The sequence below is a fragment of the Leptodactylus fuscus genome, chromosome 1 (assembly GCF_031893055.1).
Source record: "Leptodactylus fuscus isolate aLepFus1 chromosome 1, aLepFus1.hap2, whole genome shotgun sequence".
In the NCBI taxonomy this organism is placed as follows: Eukaryota; Metazoa; Chordata; class Amphibia; order Anura; family Leptodactylidae; genus Leptodactylus; species Leptodactylus fuscus.
Genome location: NC_134265.1, coordinates 82,882,686 through 82,908,625, shown reverse-complemented (window position 1 = coordinate 82,908,625; position 25,940 = coordinate 82,882,686). Strand labels below are relative to the sequence as shown.

Below are 25,940 nucleotides of genomic sequence, written 5' to 3'. Positions count from 1 at the left end.
TGTTTGCGCCACATGGGGCCCCAGCATTAATAACCCTCCATTAGACCTCACATTCTGTAAGACACATGGACAGCAGCAAATTGCAAATGTTGTGGTCATAGCATTTACCATGTGTACAAGAAAAAGTAATGAATAGGGCAGTTTTGATAATACATCTATAGTACATGGACGACAATTTAATGCTAAATAATATACAGTATATGCCAGGTTTTATGAATGAGGTTATGGCAAGGAATATCTTACCTGTGTCTTGTGCATTTAAACCAATTCAATATATCTGTGCAGCTGGTGTAATAGACCTGGTCAAATGGATGTGCATATGATTCCTGAACTGTTACAGAATAGCTGCAAAACAATGAACAATAAACCGATTATATTTCCAGCCTTGGTTTGTAGTCCAGTAACAAAAAAGAAAACAACATTTTCTGGAAATCATTTGCATCCATATTGCCACGCTTCTTTCTCTTCCGTCATGAAATTGACCTGGGCTGTCGCTATGAATCCTGCTCCTGATCACCGCTTTACGCCAAACTAGAAATTGGGAGATCTTCTTGCATAGCTAGAACAGGGACTACAAGTTATACTGAATGTTTTCCTACAAAACTATATCTATATCTATTTAGCTCCTTCTGCTTCATAACATGATACCTGCAGATTAGCCTGCGTGTACGATATGAAGGGTCCTCTTTCAAGGAAATAGAAGTATAAGTTGTTAACTTACATAAAATGTTAGAATATCACAATTTTGGGGTTTCGGATTGTATACAGAGGTGAAATAAGACTTCCAGCATTGGATTTCCATCATTATAAAATGTAGAAACGAGTTTGGGCTCCACAACTGGTTATATTCAGAATTCCTATTGAAACTAGTTGATCTCTTAGATCATGAGACTACAGAGTGACTATAAATATGGGAAATAGCAGATCCTAAGTGACCCTCTCCTTCACATATGCTTTTGTCCACCGACATTTTCACAGAAATCAGTTCATGGGAAAGGGTGAAACACATGGAGTGTGGGAAACCATTATAAATCTTCTCGGTGTCTTAAATTCTGTGTCCACCTTTGAACACTATTGTATGGTTTACAACTCACTGCTGTTAGTCCAGAGAGTCTAGCGTCGAGAGATGAAATATACTACTCCATGTCAGCAGAGTGGACATCTAGGCAGTGCAATATACATATATAGTAGCCAACAGCCCATATTCATTTAAATTGGGGAAATTGACTTATTGTCTACTGGGAATGTAAATCATATGCAATGCAAAATCGTCTTACCGCTTTATTTATGGAAAGAAAAATATTTTCAATGGATGGATTATAGATATTATTACTGTATTACTGTATAATAGTAAGTGAAATGATAGATTGTGAGTGAGACCATTACATACTGTGAATAAAAATGCAAAGCAATAAGAATAATAGCACTATAAGTGATTGTCAAATGAATTATCAAGAGGAAACCTGTTTCCACATCAGGAGGCCCCATACATAGCTATTCTTCTATTCAGGGACCATCAGGTAGTAGCAGTATGCAGAAAAACACAGAAGAAAAAGATCACATGGTCCATCTAGTCTGCCCTTATATTATTTCCATTTTATCTTAGAATAGACATATATTTATCCCAGGCATACTTACATTCACCTACTATATCTCCTGCATATTTGTTCTAAGCCTCAACTACTCTACCTGTGAAATAACCCTTCATGCCATTCATATAGACTATGTTGAGGTGTCAGTCATAAATGAATCCATTCCTCTGTTGCATACAGACTTACCTTTCCCAGTGGCTACACACGTTTGGATCCTCAAGATTGAGAGAAATTGACATTCCAAACCATTGGTACAAAACTAATCCAAAGAGCCCATTGCAGTGAGATATCGAAAACATCTTCTGGCATCAGACGACCTGTGGAAAGAGATAATGGCCATGGTAATATGTAAGAAAATGTACCAAACCAAGGAAGATAATGTATAAGCTATATCACATTACAGTCAACCAATGGTCACTTGTGAGGATAGAGACCAAGTCACGGAGGGATTTACCATCTGTTAATAACAAGAAGGTATGGCAACTCGTAGACATCTGCAGCATGGTGGCGGTCAGATGGTACAGATCACTATCTTTAAATGTCTACCCATTAAATAAGGTCACAGGCAAAATGGACCCAGAACAGCTGTGCTACATTTGTGGATTACAAGGGAAGTACCTGACGGTTTGCTGTTAATACATCTATTATTTTTTCCATCAAAGTCTATAGTATGAATGTAATATTTCATTATAACTCCAGTATAAGATACAATACAGTCTACATGCTATAATAGAAGAGCCATGGAGCAGGTTGCCCAAGTTGGGTTCGAACACTGGGATCAATTACCAGTCATCTGTTAGCTGTGGGGAAACCCCAATATCAATGTTCATAATGACCGGCAAGACTGCAATTGACATGTATTCCCATGCCATGGTGTCAATTATTTTTAAAGGAAACCATAAAACTTCAATGCGTTGGTTATATAGAGGAGAACTATAGAAGCTCTCGAGCACCTTTTGCACCTGATAGTTGATAACATAGGAAGATCTGTTTCATGATCAGTATGAAGGCAGCTAATGTGTTTTGGAGGTGACATGATTTTCCCTAGATAATAGATTTTGGAGGACAGAAAGATTGGGCTGTCAGATTTCAACATGCCCAATCATTTTGTTCTTAGGGAGGGCAATTCACTGCCAGGGTTTCTTGCAGTGGCTGTGAACATCTTATTTAGAATACATGTCTTGAGATAAGGGGGTAGGCATATATGGAAGTCGGGAGGAATAGTTGGTCTCCAAGAGCTAGGTAGGTGTGGGGCCAGCGTAAAGTGAAGCATAAAGTTTCTTATGTAACTGAATGACAAAAGTTGGCTTTACTTGCTCTATTATATATGTATTTAAAGCCTTGTAAATTACCCATCGTAAATTACTGCATAAAATATATGCAGTCAATATTTTTATCTCAAAGGCCTCTTGCCTTCAGTTATGTACTGACATCTTATTGGATTTCACCATTGCAACAAGTCAGTTGTTCCAGACCCTCTCTAACATCAGTATAAAATGTGGCAGCTTCATGGCATGGCTCCGAAGGACCAGAACGGGCGCTCAGCACAGATGTGAACCTAGCCTTGCTGGGATTAACTCAACATATCAACATCCTGAACAATAGTGTTACGTACAAAGTCTAAATCACAGAACGTTAAAGCCTTTTCATGACTGCGTTGTCTGTTATTATGTTTACCGCTGGGTTAAATTACAGATGACTATCCCGCACGCTGCCATTACACTACAAACAAGTCAAATTAGAAACATCTCAGACTTTGTTTTCAGCTTGTTCACAGCAGTAGCAAAATATAACAAAACATCTGTTCAGTATAATTTAATACGCCTTCATTTCATGCACATTTATGTATGATATACTGTGGGAAATAAAGTGGAGGCTATAACACCCCCTAATAATTTCTTATTTAGTTACCATCAAAGCAGGGGAGCATAATCTATGAGACACAAGCAGAAGCAAGGTCTAAGAAGCTGGTTTATAATCAGATTTGTGGTATTTGCAGTAGCATTGCTGGGAAGGAATTATTTTCAGAATTTCTTGAAATTGAGGTCTTAGACAATAGATTGCTGTGTTTTACTGCCATGGGTTAGTTTTATAGTACCATTTTAAAGTCCATTGTTCTTACCCATCAGAGGATCAGAACAACAGGCTCAAAAATAGGCAGAATGACTGATACAAAGTGAACACTTTCCAGTATGCTTCATAGGAGTTCTACAGGACCATGGTTTATTTGGCACAACAACTGGTGTAGCACTTAGTAGTGACTGACTTCAATGTATGGAACACTCTAAGCTAACAAAGGACTCTCTATAGGACATAATGACTGATAGTATCAATGAAAAGGGCATTTGTTCCAGCACCCTGTAATGAGTGTCTTGTAATGTATAAGATGTAGAGTTTGATGAGACCTTGCCCTGACTTTGTCCATGAGCCTGGTTTTGGCAGAAGCAATGGTTTATACTACAGCTAAAATTCACACCCACGCTCTAATGCCAAAAGCAGCTTGCACTCTTTCCCAGCAGAGCCAATGTTCTGTACAAACAAACCCTCCTGTTAACACTGCGAAAATATACAGTACTGAGCAACAACTGTCTGAAGACACAAGGTCCTTGAAATAGATCTTTAAGTTTTACTGTCCTGTGACTGAAGGGATTTAAATAATGCAATCTATCAGACACCCCAAAAGGGTTCAATAGAAGATATAAAGAATACCAGGTATAATACAGCGCCCGGAACCAGCACTGGGAGTTACAAAATGTAATTTCCAAAGTTCTTCTAAAAAGGATGAAAAAGCAGCTGACTCAAGACTTTGCAGAGCTCGCTCACATCTGTTAACTCTTTTTGCTGGCATTTTATAAATGTCTTTGCATAATGGAGCTTTAGGCTGGGGCCTCATGGGCCAGAAACGCCACGATTCACGGGAAAAATCGCAGCGTTTTACAGTACTTGCAAAGTGGATGGGATTCATGCGAATACCATGCCCACTTTGCGGTAAAAATCGCAGTGCAGACACACTGTGATTTTCAAAACTGGTGCAGAATTGGAAATTGCACCATGTCAGTTATATCTACGGAAACGCCAGCGGCTTTCCCATAGATATAATTGTAACAAAAAATCTGTGGAGGAAAGCTCTGTGAGCTTTCTGTTGCTGCGGGAAGAACCGCAATGCGTTCCCGTCGTGCTTGTTCCCAAAGCACTTTAGCACGACGTTTCTGGCTCCTGGGGCCTTAGCCTTAAAATGCTTTTGTGCTAAGAGAGTGGTCATAGATTAGATACATGGGCATAACTATCAGGATACGAGTCACAGCAGCTGCTATAGCAATGCTTCCACTATACCTATAAGGAAACCATTTCCGTAGGCATAATTGACATTCTGCAATTTCCAAAACCTCAATGGTTTTGGAAATCTCAGTATGTCCACTGCAGGCATTTTTCTGCAAAGTGGGAATGGAATTCACTAATATCCCATCCTCTTTGCTGTGATTGTAAAACGCCATAGCCACATGGGGCCCCAGCCTAAAGGTGTTTTCTGAGCCCCCCAGGATTTTTCTGACACGTCATCAGTATCTGATCAGTGGGGGTACGATTTCTGGACCCAAGTTCCATTTGTTGATCTGGCTGCCTTGTGCATCTGGAGCTTCAGGGAAGAATGGAGCCAGAAATAGCTCTATTCCTTTTCAAATATTGGGACCAGAGCTACAGGCTCTGCACATTGAATAATGGTGTGCTCACATGCTGCAGCTCAGGACCTGTTACTTGAATAAAAGCAGAGCTCCTTTAAACTCCACCTATCTCTATAGCTTTGGTCAAATGGAGGATCTATATCTGATCCGTCCCTCCATCGGATACTAAGGAGGCATCCTGTGGGTAGGACAGCAGTATAAAAACATTGGGGAGGACTGGAACACCCCTTTAATATCATTATTTACAAGTAGTGATCCCTCTATGCTGAGCATCTAGGAAAGAGTTAAAACAACATACTACAAGCCCAATGAAGGTGAAGACACATACTGCAGTGCCAGTCGCATACTGGATCGGACCATCGGTCATGAGTTGACTAATGGTAATTTATTATCATACAAAAATTTTTGCAACTTGTGTCTCGGTCCTAACACACACCTGTCTGCCTGACATGGGATTTTTTTCACTCTCATTCCCATAATGTACAGTTTAAAGGGAATAGTGTTTGGAGTCATATTGGACTGTCATGTAGTGCAAAGAAAAACGTGGAAGTGTTGTGAAACATTAAACATTGTTATCAAACAAGTCTAAGATCTAAGAAGGGCTAAGACACCTGGGTTTTACAAGGTACACAAAGTTAGCCAACATCAAAGACAGGAGACAATGCTCATTCTTTCACATGTTCTGTGCAGGTGGAGAAAACCTGACACAGACAATCACGACATTAATGGACAAAGAAACTTTGGCATTAAAAATATTCCTGTGTCTACAAACTCTGACATGCACCTGAGCAGTCTATTACTGGAAATGGCTATCATAGTCCAGAAGAATCAAATACTATTACCATAGGATTAAGTGGACCGACACAACTTCCATACTTTGATGTATGTGTGCACTTATCTATTGATGTACTCTGATATTTATACTTGTACTTACAACTTTGTTTACTACATGTGCTCTCTATAATGTACCACAAAATAACAAAAGATCTGGGTGCAGGCCCCTAAACTACATTGTATACTAAAGCTACATGAAAGGGATGTTTGGGTGACAGCTATCTCTCCCAGCTATCCCATAAACAAGCACTTTCAGCTAATGGGGAAAGGGAAACACGCCAATGCCAGAGGAAATATGTAAGATGTCACATCTTTCATTCACTCACTACCTGCCATCATGTTAGGGCTAGTTCACACGTGAACTGCCCGCGCGGGTTTTGACACAGAGAGAGACGCGGCGAGCCGCGTCTCTCTCTTGTCAAAACCCGCCCGCCGCGACCATCGCTGTCGCGGCTTAACCCTCTGCTGTCGGCTCAAATGAATGAGCCGACATAGGAGGGAGCTGCGGGGGGCGGAAGCCGCGCGACTGAGACAGCGCGGCTTCCGCCTGAAGAAAGGACATGTCCTTTCTTTTCTCCGCTAGCAGCAGCTCGCCGCTAGCGGAAAACAGAAGCCCGGCGGTCTCCATAGACCACCATTATAAGGGGAGGTTTTGGACGCGAAATCCGCTGTCAAAAACCTCCCCTTATACTCACGTGTGAACTAGCCCTTAGAGGTCCCTTATAAACAATAGTCAGCTGACCCTACCAAAAAGGTCTGGACAACTTTTCCAAAATAAAAATGACTGCTATTAACCCTTTGAATGTGCTTGTGATACCCCGATCATAAACTATATGAAACTTCTGTAGGATATAGGATTACCATGCTGAGTATTATATATAGTAAGTATCTTAAAGGGTTCTGATCTAAAATATTAATGATCTATCCTAAGCATAGGACACTAATATAAGATCTGTGGGGGTCTGACAGTCAGCACCCCAACTGACTAGCTGCTCTCACAGCTGATATACAGAGAATAGAGCAGGAAGCAGACAGCGCTGTTCTCTGTGTAGTGGCAGAACTGAGTCAGTGCAGCTTAGCCCTCATTCAAATGAATGGGAGCTGATCTGCAGTACCAAGTCTGGACACTATGCAGAGAACAGAGCTGTCTGCTTCCTGTACAATCTCTGTATATCAGCTGTGACAACAATTAATCAATGCGGGTGTTGAGTGTCAATCTGTTATTGAGGATTTATCCATAGAGAAAATCATCAATACATTTATCCTGGAAAACCTTTTTAGACTGGGGTCCCACGTGGTGTAAATCCCATCCACACACTGTGAAAATATATACACATAGGACACGCAGCAATTTCCAAAACCGTTGTGGTTTTGGAAATTGCACCATGTCAGTTATACCTACGGAAACACCAGAGGTATAAATATAATGGAAGCAGAAAGTCAGCAGAGAAAACTTCTGCAGTCTTTATGTGAAAAGTGCAGTGGGAAAAAACGCGATGCCTTGCCACCGTGATTTTTCCTGCAGTGCTTTTTTGTTTTGCCCTCCTACATGGGGCCTTAATCTTGAGGACACATTTCAAAACAAATTTTTTTTTCCATATTCCCATTCTTATTTCATTTCAATATCAAACAACTGGTTACATGGAATAGTCCATGGAAAATCACAAGCTTCATGTTTAATAACATTACTAGAGATGAGCGAACAGTGTTCTATCGAACACATGTTCGATCGGATATCAGGGTGTTCGCCATGTTCGAATCGAATCGAACACCGTGTGGTAAAGTGCGCCAAAATTCGATTCCCCTCCCACCTTCCCTGGCGCCTTTTTTGCACCAATAACAGCGCAGGGGAGGTGGGACAGGAACTACGACACCGGGGGCATTGAAAAAAATTGGAAAAAGTCATTGGCTGCCGAAATCAGGTGACCTCCATTTTAGACGAATAGTGGATTTCAAATCTGGGTCATATGAGAATGTGAACTTTGTGACTATGAGACAGGGATAGCTGTACAGGCAGGGATAGCTAGGGATAACCTTTATTTAGGGGGGAATGTTATTAAAAATAACTTTTTGGGGCTCTATCGGGTGTGTAATTGTGATTTTTGTGAGATAAACTTTTTCCCATAGGGATGCATTGGCCAGCGCTGATTGGCCGAATTCCGTACTTTGGCCAATCAGCGCTGGCTCTGCTGGAGGAGGCGGAGTCTAAGATCGCTCCATACCAGTCTCCATTCTGGTCCGACCTTAGACTCCGCCTCCTCCAGCAGAGCCAGCGCTGATTGGTCGAGTTCCGTACTCTGGCCAATCAGCACTGGCCAATGCATTTCTATGGGGAAAAGTTATCTTGCGAAAATCGCAAACTGACAGGGATTTCCATGAAATAAAGTGACTTTTATGCCCCCAGACATGCTTCCCCTGCTGTCCCAGTGTCATTCCAGGGTGTTGGTATCATTTCCTGTGGTGTCATAGTGGACTTGGTGACCCTCCAGACACGGATTTAGGTTTCCCCCTTAACGAGTATATGTTCCCCATAGACTATAATGGGGTTCGAAACCCATTCGAACACTCGAACAGTGAGCGGCTGTTCGAATCGAATTTCGAACCTCGAACATTTTAGTGTTCGCTCATCTCTAAACATTACATGTAAATATGGTGGCATGGCTATTCAGCGTAGAAGTCACAGACACACCATTCCCCCTGGAGATGGCGGGGGATCCATCAGCTTTAATGACAAATACTACAACAATAGTAATATAGTGCTACCAGTACAGTGATAGAATTTCATTATAAAGAATCACAGAGTGAGTACTTCTATAATATACTGTATTGTAATTCAGCAATGGTACAAAATGGCTCATTATATTAAACACTCATTAAGACCCTAGTACAGATTTTATATTAGGGTTCTAGAGCTCTAGGGTAAGGTTAGGGTGATATAGAATCTACGGGTGTTACACATTGCAGGGTCAAAGGTTAGAGGATTATGGTGCTTTCTTAATAAGTCTCCATGACTGCAACAAATCCATTTGGATTTCTTGTGATGGTCATATCTTGGTTGTGATGTTACAGTGTGACCGCATTCACTTCTATTACACACTAGGAAGGGAGGAAGCCATCCTAATGCTGAAAATGTACCACTGTACAGAAAGACAGACTGATGGATAGATAGATAGATAGATAGATAGATAGATAGATAGATAGATAGATAGATAGATACAGTCCTATGAAAAAGTTTGGGCACCCCTATTAATCTTAATCATTTTTAGTTCTAAATATTTTGGTGTTTGCAACAGCCATTTCAGTTTGATATATCTAATAACTGATGGACACAGTAATATTTCAGGATTGAAATGAGGTTTATTGTACTAACAGAAAATGCGCAATATGCATTAAACCAAAATTTGACCGGTGCAAAAATATGGGCACCTCAACAGAAAAGTGACATTAATATTTAGTACATCCTCCTTTTGCAAAGATAACAGCCTCTAGTCGCTTCCTGTAGCTTTTAATCAGTTCCTGGATCCTGGATGAAGGTATTTTGGACCATTTCTTTCTACAAAACAATTCAAGTTCAGTTAAGTTTGATGGTCGCCGAACATGGACAGCCCGCTCTCAAATGATCTGAAAACAAAGATTGTTCAACATAGTTGTTCAGGGGAAGGATACAAAACGTTGTCTCAGAGATTTAACCTGTCAGTTTCCACTGTGAGGAACATAGTAAGGAAATGGAAGACCACAGGGACAGTTCTTGTTAAGCCCAGAAGTGGCAGGCCAAGAAAAATATCAGAAAGGCAGAGAAGAAGAATGGTGAGAACAGTCAAGGACAATCCACAGACCACCTCCAAAGAGCTGCAGCATCATCTTGCTGCAGATGGTGTCACTGTGCATCGGTCAACTATACAGCGCACTTTGCACAAATAGAAGCTGTATGGGAGAGTGATGAGAAAGAAGCCGTTTCTGCACGTACGCCACAAATAGAGTTGCCTGAGGTATGAAAAAGCACATTTGGACAAGGCAGCTTCATTTTGGAAACAAAAATTGAGTTGTTTGGTTATAAAAAAAGGTGTTATGCATGGCGTCCAAAAAGAAACAGCATTCCAAGAAAAACACATGCTACCCACTGTAAAATTTGGTGGAGGTTCCATCATGCTTTGGGGCTGTGTGGCCAATGCCGGCATCGGGAATCTTGTTAAAGTTGAGAGTCGCATGGATTCCACTCAGTATCAGCAGATTCTTGAGAATAATGTTCAAGAATCAGTGACGAAGTTGAAGTTACGCCGGGGATGGATATTTCAGCAAGACAATGATCCAAAACACCGTTCCAAATCCTCAGGCATTCATGCAGAGGAACAATTACAATGTTCTGGAATGGCCATCCCAGTCCCCAGACCTGAATATCATTGAACATCTGTGGGATGATTTGAAGCGGGCTGTCCATGCTCGGCGACCATCTAACTTAACTGAACTTGAATTGTTTGTCCAAAATACCTTTATCCAGGATCCAGGAACTGATTAAAAGCTACAGGAAGCGACTAGAGGCTGTTATCTTTGCAAAAGGAGGATCTACTAAATATTAATGTCACTTTTCTGTTGAGGTGCCCATACTTTTGCACCGGTCAAATTTTGGTTTAATGCATATTGCACATTTTCTGTTAGTACAATAAACCTCATTTCAATCCTGAAATATTACTGTGTCCATCAGTTATTAGATATATCAAACTGAAATGGCTGTTGCAAATACCAAAATATTTAGAACTAAAAATGATTAAGATTAATAGGGGTGCCCAAACTTTTTCATAGGACTGTAGATAGATAGATTTATAATTTCTTTCCATATCTATTATATATGCATAAGATGAATTTGAGCTACATGCAGTATGACTGGTGTATTACTGTAAATGATTTGCTTCACAATATTAATGTTAACATAAATTCCATGAAACGTGATATAAATAAATGCTTTACACGCAGTTATTAGAGTTTGCCATGTTATGTGGGACAAAGCTGATGTTTGTTTTATCTCCATTGATCTCCCTTCATGTCTGTTTCATCCTGGTAACTGGAACTTATATGAACAACCTCTTAAAAGTCTGACTCACAGTTGGCTTGAAATATATAAAGGGTTCCTCTAAATCAATGCAGAACTAGGCAATTCAAAGATTGCAGGTGTCTTTGAAGAATGACAGATCACAGCTGATGCATCTAAAGCCTCTTCAACTCAAAAGTGCCTTTCCTCTGGTTCAGCTGCATCTTTGTGCATAACAGGACAAAGGATTCCACACAATGATTTTACATTCAAGACATTATTAAGAAAAATATAATCCATGTGCAGCTTCTGTATCGAGAAACACCACTTCTTCTCATTAAAGAAGTTGTACAGCTTTTTGATATTGAAAACCTATTCTCAGGATAGTTTAACAATACCAGATCAGTGAGGGTTCGACACCCAGCCGTCCCTATTTATTAGCTTTTCACAGAAGCCACCAGAGGAGGAATTAAACTTGGACAGGACTAGAAGCTGACGGCTCCATCCATGGTGTAGGGACCATTTCAGGTTACTTTAGTTTAACTACCAAGCCAAATTAATTTTTTTCCAGCATCATCCACTAATGTATAGTTATGACACCCAAAGAAAAGATCATCAATACTAAATGCTGGACCACCCCTTTAAAAGTAGTCATAAAGCTTCAATAGCTGGTTGATGGACAACTATCTCTTCACCATACACATGAACACTAGGCTCAGCCAAGGTGACATGTCCTGAATGGGGAGAGTACCGGACACCTTTGCTTGTGGCTTAAAAATTCCACTGCCCAATCCTAAAAGTCACAACACCTCTCTACACATCAGATAGTCAGACCCGTCAAAATTAGCAGATTTGGCCAACTTTATTGTGTTTGGATACCTGTGTGAAGGTTATAATCATGTAATGTATGAAAAACATTGTTATCCTTAAAAGCTGAATGCTAGATATACCGGTATTTGCTTATGCTTGAAACTGGTATAATGTTATATGATAAGATGTATCCAGGGTGGGTGCAAGAAAAACAAATGCTTGGCTTGCTGCCAGAAGACAACTCCCTAAGGTTACCACGCAGGAGTGGGAGAAGCTGACTATACATGGAACTGCTTAAACTTTTTCTGTTTGATTGAGATGTACCATACCAATCAGGAATGAATATGAAAACTTACGTTGTTGTAATCTCTATTCCTTCCTTTCTCTGCTCTCTGCTCTCCTTCTCTGCTAAATAGTAGCACTGTATTAATAAAAGTGTGTCAGCACATATTCCTCGGTTGAGAGAGGAACTAATACCAGCATTGTGTGTCTGGTGTCAGTTCCTTACTGCTGGCATTCAGCCTAGTTAATTAGGATGACGATAGTTACCCAGGATTACTGGTCAATTAGTCATAAACACGACTGACATTATCAGCTGTATATATGCTATAAGTGATATTATTGACCTTTGAATAATTAAAGTGGTTGACAGCTTACATTTTATGCATTGGATGACCAGACAATGAAGAAGATATTAGATGTTACTAAAAAAATTAAAAAAACAAGAAAAAAGGCATCACAAAGGAAGCAGTCAATATATACATAGTGATAATACCATTGTAGCTAATAGTGTTTCACTGGCTGGTTGTGTACTACTGCAATTTGATATCAGTGAAGACCTCATACAGATCCCATTAAGATGGTAGATAGCAAACCATGGAAGTAGCAGGAGTATTTAATAATGAAACAGGCAGCCATTACTTATCTTGGCGGCTGGCTCATTATATTAAACACTCATTAAATCTTTCCTTTATTACAGCTATGTTTCACATTCTCCATTGATTTCTTAATTGAATGCTGCACTTGTATATTATATTACTGTATTAATCAGGTTCTCTAGGTAGCATGTGTTTATGCAGTATATATTTATTAGCTTTTAATATACCGCCAACATATTGAACAAAGCTATATGAAAAATGTATTCGATTATAAGCCCCACTGGTGAAACAAGCTTGGCCTTTGTACATACAGACACGCTAAGGGCAGATTAAGAGGAGGCTGGTTAACCAGTATGTTTTTGGTGAGTGAACCACATGATAAACATGCAAACTCGGGAAGACCCTACAAACTCTATGTTAATGTGGCCCTGGTTGGCTTCAAAAACAAGACACTAGTGCTAACAACTAAGTTGCATTTAAGATGCCCACACGTATAAAACTCAAATGAATTAACAGTCTGGCAGTGGCTCACCCATGTTCTGCCCATTGAGAACACTTGCACACTCGGCTGAGCCAAGTTTACAAACCTATAGTGAAGTCAGCGAGAGTAACTGTTGAGCAAACTAATTTTTTGGCTTGCTATTGAGGTGTATGGACACCATTCGTTTTATGTATGTAAGGATTGGAGTCAGGGTCAGGCAGTGCAAAGTGACACAGCTGGGAAAGCAACACTATGCAACTAATGACAAAAGGGGTCGTAGGCCCTGCGGCTATGACTATGCTGTAATATTTGAGATGAGGCAGACCAATGCACTTCCTAATTGAAGTGCGCCTACCACGGCTCCTAACCTTCTATCCGGTGGCTAGGATAAGGGAAGAGGAGGCCCTGAATTTGCTAGGGACTGGAGTCACGGGGGTCACACCTAAACATAAAGCACAGTGTAAATGCAATGCAAAACAAAAGACTAAACAGCATGGAACCAGGGAGGACCACAAGTCCCAGCAAGACACAGAAGAGAAGGCAAGGTCAGACGAGCAAGAGGTCGAGCCAGGAGATAATAATAAAGGTACCGAATCAAAAGACAAGGGATAGTCAAAAATACAAGCCGGGATACAAACCAAGGAACAGACCGAATACAAACAGACAGGGAATCAGACTGAGCAGGGGAACCAAGAAACACAAAGTGAATGGCTGGCAAGGATCCATCCCTGGGTGGGGTTTAAATAGCAGCAGAGAACACACCTGATGGCTAACGGCATGGAGACTGAGGGCCAGGAAAAGATTAACCCTTAATGACCTAAGCACACCCAATAGAACTCCTAACACGTCTCCCAGGGAGATGCCACGCAGCAAGGAGACCGCGGCGACTCCGTATCCTGACAATGTACATGCAGACAATTCATGTTAGTTTTTGTAACCTCATTCATAACTAAAAATAAATTTAGGATACTTGGGCAGCCTTAACCCTGTACCAAGAGATCTCGGGAGGCATTGTATCACCTAAATTAATAATTCTCTGCACTTTCCTTGCTTTGTGTTTATATACTCTGGTCAAGGGTAAATTGACTACCATCACAGATGCCCAGGCTTCCCCTACCCTGCTTGGCACCCACCACCCAGGACACATACACAGTCAGCCCCTTCCATGGCTATGCCTCAACCTGTGTCACAATTTAAAAAGTTAACGAAAAACTCTCTCTATATACTGTATTACCTTTCTGAGAAGGACAACTTACAATTGGCACCATCCTGCTCATATTAAACTGAACCACATTTGTTCCCTGTCAGTAGAAGGGTCATATTAGTCACACACTGAAGTGTTTACTTGAAAGTCTGAATATCTACTTAATATGTAGAACGCAGCCGACTAAAACAGTTGCCATTTGCAAACTATGTCTGAGAAAAACAGAAAAGATTAAACGATCAGATTTCCCTTTATTTCCTAACAAGCTGCACAACAGCTGCCCCTTCTGGACTGCAGCAACTGTTACTGACACGTACAACAAACTTTCTGTTTTCTGAAAGGGTTTACACAGGTCAACTGCATGTGCTGTGGATTAAACCAGTAGCAAAGGGCTATTGTGTACTTGCTTCTTGAATAAGGTATTAGAAATTGTCAATTGTCAAATCTTACATGACAGCCATACATATCTTGTAGTTATCAATATCAGACATATAGTCATAACCGAAGGAGGCCTGTTTGCTTTCAGTCCTATGTAAATTATAGGTAAGATTTGATCCGTGTGATGGGTTATAATATGTAGCATACATAAAAAGTTGCAACAGCAAGAGTATTACTACAAATACCTAAAATATATATATATATATATATATATATATATATATACACACACACACAGGAAAAAAGGTTCTTGGCCTACATTTTGATCAACCTATATAGGCTTATCTGCTGGCGACAAGGCTATAGGTTACATACATACAGTAAGTGTTATGATCCCTACAGATTAAGGTCACTTTAGTCACTTTCTGGACACAAGATTCTGAAACTACTAGAAAGGATAACTCCCACAAAATGAAGTTCCCATTCTATATATAGGATCATGCTACTCCAGAATTGTTGAAACTCAAAATCTCAGCATACACTGCTATGTTTTTTTAATAAATCTTATTCCATAAGGGTTTAGATGGAAGATTACACTTTATTACCTATCCATGGAGTAGAAGATATTTGATCATGAGATCAGACTACAGGGGCCACAACTAATTATGAAAACAAGTGTCCCATAATCTCTGTTTGAATGGAGTGGTGGTCATGATATGTGTACTCCATTCTAGTTTAAGGGTGTCCCTAAGAAACTGAGTATATCACCATCTCCAGCAATCTCATGAAGTTGAATGGAGTGACATACATGAAATATCCATGACACTTATGATAAGTAAGGATTCAGATAATTAGACCCCCACCATTCAGACACTTATTAACTATCATATGATTAGGGGATAAATTGTAATCATGGATCAAGCCTGGACAGTTCTACAAACCTATAACGCTTCAGAATCCCACAGGTCCAAACTTTTAGTCTTACTTATCTGCAGGTCCAAGGATTCACAGCTCCACAATGCTGTACCCGTATATTGTACTTTTACAATAACTGTCTATGGGATTGATTTAAATGGAGTGGTGGATCCACATGTGGACTACTACTCCATTCGAACAAGGGAGTCAGGAACCCCCATTCTTGTTACTGGTTTGGGTCACAGTGGTTAGAGCTCCAAAGATTAAACATTTACCAACTATCCTGTGTATATAAAGATGATAAATGTTTATTGGAAAACCCCTTCAAGATTCTGGGTATTGTATTGGACAGTTCCACAAGCCTACAGCTCCGAAATCCCACAAGTATACAGATCTTATTCTTATATGTGTACATGTCCAATGATTTACTTCCACAATGCTATAGCTGTATAATGTACCTTTACAGTCTACAAGTTCACTTGGTGCACAAGTCCACAGCAGCTGTATCATTCATAAGTCCTGAATTTATACCATTTCTATGTTCCAATGGGGAATATTTCCACACCTCGTAAGACCTGAGTTTAAAGCTATACAAAACTCCCAACAAGTCCTCAAAGCCATGAATTGTACCTCATTGGAACCTTTCCCTTCACCATCATGTCTCTCTAAGGTCATTGTTGGGAACATCACAAACACTTTTTAACCGATAAAAAATAATAAATCAATTGAGACAGCACCAAGAAACAACCAATATGGCTCCCATTGCAGCTATTAGCACAAGTTATCATCTATGTTATGATCTTTAACTAAGAAGTTCTCAAAAATGATCAATACTTCATTGACACAATATGAAAGTGCCATATAATTTTCCAATAAAAATTAATAATTGAACAATTTTACTAAAGGAGATACCAGAATATAATTCTAAGGATAATTAAGATCTACTGCGACAATAATTGTACTAATGAACATTCCTGTACGTGGAGATCTCCCAGGAAGCATCTGCATCTCATGAATAGAGGGGGAGACGTCTCCTGGCACATAGCTTGGCACAGCTCAGTAACAAGCTGTTTATCGGAGATGATGAAGAAAAGGAAAACTGAAGGGTGTCTCATCATACTCCAGTCCTGCAAAAACTCTTACTTACTAACACAATTTTCTGGATACTGCCTCTGTATTACTCTAGAGTGGGGGAAGCTTTGTTTCTATGTAGCGTTTTAGTTCCATCTGTAATACATCAGCAGTTATGCCTGGTACTTTATGTCATTCATGTAAGTGAATACCAGAACCTGGTGGTATGCATGGGAAATGTAGGCATGGAAAATGGTGGGAAAGTAGACAAGGTTACGGCTGACAAATATATATGTAACAAATAAAGTTACAGTGTCCTAATCCATAGAAAATGCCCAGATACGCTCTGTTGCATGTAGCTATAGTCCTATCCTTATGTGCATAAACATAGGGTGAGAAAAAAGTCAACTTATTTATTCAATGCAGCGGATTTTAAGATGACAGAAGTAGAAAGTAACATCAGAGGAAATGCATCCATAACAGGTAATCTAAGTCGATAAGGGGTTTTCTTCATTGAGACAATTCCTGCCCATATACAATATTAGAGCATATGAAAGTCAGACAGGACTCTACTATCCACCTCGATGACTAAAGCAGAAAAGTTGCTAAGTACGAACAGCCCTGAGCCCCACATATGATTATATTACAGATTTACTATTAATTTCAGTTGTCATCATGTAATTCTACGTTTCCCCTGCTGGGGCATCTGCAGCTTTCCCATGCAGTTCATCATTCAGAGTTTCTAAAGCATCGATCAGCTGACTGACAGGTCAAATTCAATAGATTGTATTAATGAATTAAAGAAACTCTTGAAACAGGTTTTTGTGTAAGCAATATTTACCACCTGTCCACGAGAACTGTGGTCACTTCAGCCCCTGTGTAAATGGAGCAGTAATTCACAAGCTAGACCACCACTCCATGGTGAATGGAGTAGTGGTTACACATGTGTACTAACACACTGGGGACTCATGGACCCCCATTCTTGTTACTGGTGTGGGTTGCAGGGGTGAGAGCCCCAAGGATTATACCTTTACCATCTATCCTGTGGATATATACATGATAAATGCTTATAGACAAAACCCCATTAGGTATCTAACAAACATTTAGGTGGCCCCTGATATCTGCCCATACACAACATATACTTAGTTTAAGCTACACAGCCACCATTGACAGATGTACCGCTTCATCCAATTAATAGCATAAAAAGTTTACCATTGCAGCACTGTAGCTTATATCATATAACACACCAGCCAGAAACCATAGGCCACAATCTAATATGCAAGTTAGAAGCAGAGCTGGGCGATAATGACCTCAATGAAAATCACGATTAATTGAAAACTTTGACTATATAAACAATTAACGAATGCGTGTATTAGGACACTCCCCTTTTTATATGTCATGTTCCTATTTATATGCCATACCACAGAATTTTAGAGTTATTCACATCCTGATGGGATAACCTATAGTTACTGATATATCCTTTAGCCAATGGCAGTGTGAGAAAGGGCAGCATGGATGGCAATTTTTATGTTACTATCTGGATACCCCAAGTTCTTGCTCAGCAAGATAGAGAATACTGTGGACACTAACATATATGTAGTATTCTGTATATTTCTAAAGGTTGATGATTTTGTTTACAGAAATACATTGGGATTATAATTTCTTTATTGGTGAGAAAATATCCTTGCTATCATATGTCATAGTATTAACAGAAATGATCATAGTATACGGTAAAAAAAGTGGAGAATCAAAAGTGGAAAGCAGTCAAATAAATGACGCCACCATGTATCTGCACTGACCTATATACTATAGAATACTATAGAGTGCATTCTAGTAGCATCAAGCCACTATAGGCAATATAACCAGTCAGCCATTAATGATATTTCTATTGTCCGACTGTCACTTAAATGCTATTACACTTGTTAGCTAATGGAGTCTTGTTTGTGGAATCAGAGTATTGGACATATTCACTGTACAATTATATAGTTACACTATCATGATTTACTGGAAGCAGTATATATAGTGTCTATATTTGAAGCAGTATATATAGTGTCTATATTTTTACATGATTGTATTTCTATCAAGTATATCCTAGTGACATTACATAGCAAAACAAGTGCCAAAAGAGCAGCTTCAATTTCTGACTACCTTCTAGTATACGATCATCTAGAATGAGTCTCTTTGAATGCTTTATAGCTCATAATGTAGAAATCCTTAGTTTTTAGTGTGGCTGATCCCTATAAAAAGTTAGCAAGATGAGAATTACTATACAACACTAGTTCTCAAATTTACACATCGGCGACAGTGAGACATTATATATTTTAGCAGCCTTCATATTTAGTAGAAGAGCTGACTTAACAGGTATCTTGCTCAAAGTGACCTCTGACAAAGCGGCTTTAAGCTCCCTGAATTGGTGTCCATGCACGGCTGCTTTTAGATGTCATGCTCTCATAGATTTAAATGTACAAAGCTGTGTGCAGAGAATTTCCTTAGAAATCAAGACCAATTTACTGGTAAAGTGATCCGGATGGAGGAAGCATGATAGACTTTTCAATTATGAAATTCCATTTCTTTTGAAAAATGACATTCTTTTACAATTATGCGTTACGTAAATCATGAGACTCTTCTGCTACCATTTTTCCAGTGTGTTACCTCTCCCCTTGGCTGGTCATGTTCATATATGTGTGTTAGGAGATGAACAACTTTTCAAAACAACATAATTGTAAATATTTTGTAACTACTAGTCTCTCAGATGTTTGTCTCTTTTTGTCCACCCAGTGGTTGTGTTGTGTGTTACAGTTTCTCAAATATTTTAGTAGCTTATTGTGATTGTATTTTACTGATTTCATGAGAAAGTAGACTACTTAACCAAATTGAGATAAGGTAGCACACTGGTACTATTGGAAAATAATTTCTTGGAAAACATAATCTTCATTGGAAAGTGTGTCCCTGCCTTCCTGATTGCTGTGTATACAGCTATGGGAGCTGCCATGATGTAGCTCTCCTTTGATCCGGTCACATGATCTGCCAGGGAACAAAAACAAAATATAAGAGCTAGTGGGATCTAGAGGATCAGCTCTGCAGTTCATGTTAGGAGGCTGATTTCCTCCAACTGAAGATAAAGTTATCAGCCCCAACTACAGAGGAAAGCAGCCCCCTCCCCCCCAAAAAAAAGTATTGTTAAGATCCCTCCCAAAGGTCTATTATGACCTTATGGGGGGCACCATGTAAAAAAAACAAAGTAAAAAGACAAATAAAAAATTTAAGTTAAACCAGGGAAAGTGGCTCAGTCCAGAATTGGTTAAAGTTTAGGATTCTCTTAAACACCCATATCTCATCCACTTTGAGCCTGATGAGAGTGACATGGTGGCAAGAGAATAATGTATTTTAATTCCATAATATGCTTTCCTCCAAGACACACACACTATAGCATGTTATATCTGCAAAGTTAAACACACAGATCCTGTTATGTATTGGATTTACTACAATAATTCCTAATACAAAAGTCAACATATGCTCAAAAATGAATACTGATAAGTATAGGTTGACTTAGTATTAGGAAATATTCTACCTCTTTCCTCCTATTTCAACAATTGGCCAAATGGTTTGAATAAGAAAAAGAGATGTGACAGGTGCGTACTAGAGGTTTCCACTTCTGAGTGTAGAATAATCATTCATTCCCCTATTATATGAATGATATATGATCACTGTTCTGTGATATGATTCCCCGATGCCGGTGGCTGTTATTTAACATTCTCATCATCAATTTATGTGTTGCTATGTTAGATAAAATCATTATGTGCATCAAATCATGTTTCATATTGAAAAACTCATTTACGTGATCAATGATCAGAAACATCATTGTGCACATCTGAATGTTTATAGTGAACTCAATTTATTTCCTTGGTGGCTCTATAAAAAGCGTTCATTTCATTTTGTATGATCTGGAATACTAAAGTTAATATCATAAATGCAAAATTAATGTTCCCCTTCTGATCTTCAAGACATACTATATCTAAAATGCTGCTGTTATTTATATACACATAAGCGAGTCTCATCAACTCTTTATAATCATAAGGGAATATTAACCAGGTTCTTTGTCTTTTAGTGAGAAATATGCTTATATAACTGTTCTATCTTAATATATTATATTTATAGGGCGTCTGTACCAGAACCCAGCCCACGTTCAAACTCTTTATAGGGTACTGCACACAAAAAAGAAGGCTGACAGTTTCTAAGGCAGGGTTCACACTAGTGTCAGTGTCCGACAGCTAGTGTCCGCTGCTAATGTCCATGAAAAATCTTGGGCAGACGTTAGCATCGGACACTAGCTGTGTCCGTTACATTTTGCATTGATTTAAATGGGACATCATGTGCTTTCTTTACAGTCCATGCCTGTCCTTAAGTGTCCGGTCACAAAGATGTTCAAATTTTCAAGTGGACAGCTAAATGTAGGGTTGAAAAAGTTTCCGCTTGAAAAATGCTAATGTGCAATATTTTGCGCGGACATTAGCATCGGACACTAACTGTCGGACACCGATGCTAGTGTGAACGCCCCCTAAGATAGTAGACCAAAATAACAAAGAGGATCTCAAATAACCTACCTCAGTGTCTTACCTATTTGAGTTATGCTGGGGCACATTGTCCCAATGAGGTTAAAGCCCCACAAAGCGGGCTGCAGCAAAAAAGCGCTGCGGGGAAAAACCTGGCGGAAATACATTGTGGTTTTTCCCACAGTGGTTTCCTCAGAAGGTTTGCAGAGTTTTCCTTTGCAGACTTTCTCCTTCAATTAAACCTATAGGGAAACCGCAATGATTTTGGAAATCGAAGCATTTCTGCTGTGCGTATTTTTGTACAATGTGTAGATGGATTCACTAGCAGAGACTGTAAAACACTACGTTTTTTGCATTTATGCCATGTGGGGCCCCGGCCTAAAGGGTTTTTCTAGCCTAATAATCAGCTGATGTCACCAAGGCTTACACAGTGTACGGAGTCAAAAAAAGCAGTACAGCATAATGAATGTGTAATGAGACACTGGAGACTACTCACCCAAAGTGAGACAACTGAAGATGCCCACCGGCAACGAAGGAAATGAACATTTCACTTCTTACTGAAATTCTCATTATTAAGGAAGATGCTGGCAATAAGGAGTGTGCATTTCTTCAGTGGCAAAATAGTTGATAGAAATTCCTCCTCTAAGAAGTCACTGCATGATACAGTTTGCGCGATACAGAAAGTACTAGGACATTCTCAGAAACTTCTCATCACAGCTACAAGCACAGTTGGGATTGGGGGTTAAACCTTTCCTATGCAATAGATCAAAATGTTTTATTATGTTTATTATGTATTATGTTTTTCAAAATGTCGGCCACACCACCTTACACCAGGGCACCTAACCTACTCACAGGGGCACTCTGTAGCCTAGTACAGCTACAATTGATAGCCAGCGCCTCACCTTACTCAGAAGGATGCAGCTCACCATGGCCACACATGCCATCTAGCGCTCCATAACACAGTACCACAGTAGCACCAGGGTTCTACGAACCTTCCAGGACTTTATCATCCCGATTTGCTCATTGGGACCTTTCTCTGCCCAACTATATACCTGGGGTATAATCTCTCTCAGGAATTCACTTTGATATTGACACACCTGGGGCCTAGTACTGTCTTGGAATTTTACTTGAACTACCTGGCAATCTACCAGAAATTTTGCATGCCTCCAAAGCCCCTCAATCCACATTTGAAGAAATTCTCACTTTGGTGCTTGACCATGTCACCATTTCAGTTGTCTTCCTCCCAATCATCCCAGTTGTCTCCTTTGGACTGTTGCTTTTCTTGTCACCAGCCAGAGGCCAGGCACACCTGTCTCTTGAGGGCCAATGCTGGCATTGACTCCTCCATGATGGACTTGGCAGCTGCGTAGCACCTCTTTTGTCCACTATTACCCATTAACCTCGCTTGACTGGCTTCTCAGCTTGGATGCTTTCTCTTGAAGTCCCTACAGTTCCCATTGCCACCAGCAGGCTACACTACACTCTGGTCTCTCTCTTCGACCATCATCCCAAATTACACCTCAATGTCTCTTCTTGGAGTCAACTTCTCATGCAATGTGGTGCTTTTTCTTCCTGTGCCCTCCCTTTGGTCAACTACAATGGCTGCTCGCCTCTTTCTTCAACTCCACTCAGCCATTATGTCATCAATCTGCACCTTGGGGTTTGGGAGATTTCTTTTGCGCCTCCTCCTTAAAGTTTACCCTAGCTTAGGGTCTGCACGTATTGAGCAAGTTGCAGTACTCCGAAATTTCACTAACCTCTAGATCTGCTGATCAGAGCCTTCCTTAAAGGGATGCTCTGGGACACTGATTGACATTCGGTGCACAAAGACCTTCTCATGGATCTTACCGTCCTGTAAGAAGCATTACCCTCGACCTGAGTCATAATGTATCACTGACCAAAAGTGTGGCCCAACTTTCATTGCCCCTGGTGATCATTCAAAACTCTTTCCAGTTTCTCCCAGAACAGTCAGCTATTGTATTACTTTTGCATCTGCATACACTCCTATGCTAAGTCCTAGTACCTGAGAATCGCATTCTCTATGGCTGAGAAGAAACAAGAGGGTTTGTATTCAGGCACTGGCAACTACTTGGCAGTTCCAGACCAGTCCAATGTAGCCAGTACTGCACCCCTCCAAGGCTAACACACCCCTGTGCCTAGCCTGGAGCCCAGACACCCACCCCTTGAGGTCAGCTGATGTCGCCCACCAAGGGTTGAAAGACATGGATACTTCTCTTCTCACTGAAGTCCTCTTTACTGAGGTAGATCATGACTATAAATGTATATAAGAGTATATAATACAAGAGTATGTAACTCCTAAGAGACAGAGGATAAGTTGACAGTAATTAGGGCTAGTGTGTAAGATCACAGGCCGCCGCAATGACCTGCACACTTCCACTGTTACAGGAGAAGAAATGCCTGTCACCGAAGCCTGTCCCCTTACCCATGAGTGTCCTACATTGTCTTGTTTGCAGAACCAGAAGGTGCTCTTGTTGCCAGGAGGAGACTTCACTTCTCAAGCTGTCTATTGCATTATCAAGCAATTCAGTGTTATCATCCACTCCTACAAACAGTCCTCCAAGCTGGCCAACTTCGTCTGAGCTCAGGAATAGGCTCTTAAATAATGGGTCATTCCATTCCTAGTTAACTTTATGCATTTAAGGGTAAGAATTTGGTAATCTATACCCAACAATAATTTTATATGTGTTGGAACTTCAAGATGGAAGATGTGCATGCCATATATTTGGCTGAAAGCCTGGACAATCTAGTACCTTCGATGAGATAACAGTACATCCCCTTTATTGTTTACCAGGCTCAACTCTGCACATGTTGTGGTGGCTGTGCCTGGTATCGCAGCTCAGTCCCATTCACTAGAAACTGTAGTACCAGAAACCGCCACTGTAACATGTACAGAGCTGTGACTGGTAAACAATGAAAGGCATACTCGCGGATCTGCTTATCCTAAATTCTTTAATCCATGTTGTTGGATAAAGCACAGTATTATCAGTTTACAAAATACAGAAATGTGGATAGAAGGTTTGCATAGTCAATCCATTTCTATTCTTAAGCAATCTTTCAGCTATAGGGGAATGTAGCGGAGAGCGACCCCTACTACTACTTCTTTATGTTACCACAAACTTAGTCTTGGAACAGCATCACCATTCCCTTGTTTGCTCAACTTGTAGAGCCTGGGGACAGAGCATCCCTGTACAGGAGCCCACCATCAACTAACCCAGGTATTTCTAACTAGAATCTATCAGGAGATAGCTATGGAGGTGTAACTTGCTGGAAATGATGTATTATATACAAGTATAAAATATTACAGATAAGCAAATAATGAAAGACATCAAGAGTATTTCTATATTCTTAGAGTATAAAAATAGCATCTCAGCACATTATACAGTATCCATCCTAAACAGCATAAAACAGAAATCTGTCAAGAGAAGAAGATTTACTTCAAACCCTAAATACACATGCCAAAAAGCAAAGTATAAGGCTTTCTGTGACAGTTCCCAGACATCAGAGTAAGCAAATTCAGCCACAAAACACCCCTCCCTGACAACTGCAAATTACTTACAGCAGTCAAGATGGAAGGCATCAAATGAATAGATCCCCATAGGAATAAGATCAATGATAAACCAATGTGCTGTAGTGACATCATTCAGCATCTCAACACATCCAATTGTAAGAATGACATTATGCCATGGGTGCATCTGTGTGCCCAGATGAATAATCCATAATAAAAAAAAAGGTTGCCACATGTAAGAACAGCTATCAGAAAACATTTATTGAGTTAACATCTTCACAGACTCCATGAGTTCAGCTTTTCTAACCCCTGCCATGGGCAGTTACATGGAACAAAAGCAGCAATACATGGTCCAAATCGGTATCAATACTCTAGGGTTCTTTTTTTTTTTTTCTTCTTTCCTATCAGTATGTTTTTTTTATAGAATGGGAGGAAATTCATGCAAACAGGGAGAACATACAAACTTCTTGCAGATGTTGGTCCTGGCAGGATTCAAACTCCAGGACTCCAGCACTGCAAGACTGCAGTGCTAACCACTGGGCCACCATCAATAGTCTAGGATCCTGTCTAATTATAACAGTGGTTTCTAGTGGCTTCTCAATCTTCCTGAGATAAGGGGTCACAAGTTGGGGCCCCCCTATGGCAGTCATGTGCCTAATTGGCCATATGGAAAAGGGTCCAGATGGGGATGATTCCTATTAGTATTTAAAGCCATTCGTAAATGTTGGAAATTATGAAAAACATTTTTATGTGTAGTTTACGCATGAAAAAAGATGAAATCACAGATGGTCAAATCTTAGATAGTAATACATCAGCATGGCCAGCTTCTTAAAACGACAGATTTCAGATTCGACAGTAGTTGGGCACAACCAAACATCACAATATCATGTTCTGTGTCAATAGTATTGATGCAGTCATATAGGACCATGCATTTACAATGGGACCAACACTGCCATAGTATGCCAAGCAGGAGCCCCTTGGGGCCCCATTCA

The 25,940-nt window shown here is 40.0% G+C and overlaps 1 protein-coding gene across 2 annotated transcripts in view; it reads right to left on the bottom strand.

Moving 5' to 3' along the window:
* The window catches only part of MEGF10 (multiple EGF like domains 10), a 78,342-nt gene that overhangs the window by 50,316 nt on the left and 2,086 nt on the right, over window positions 1-25,940 (bottom strand). For both annotated transcript variants that reach the window (XM_075272294.1, XM_075272293.1), the window contains exons 2-3: window positions 1,779-1,909; window positions 244-345 (exon numbers count right to left, since the gene is read on the bottom strand). In XM_075272294.1, coding sequence (XP_075128395.1) covers window positions 244-345; window positions 1,779-1,891 — 215 coding nt within the window. In that variant the 5' untranslated portion in view covers window positions 1,892-1,909. The remainder of the gene's footprint in view (window positions 1-243; window positions 346-1,778; window positions 1,910-25,940) is intronic.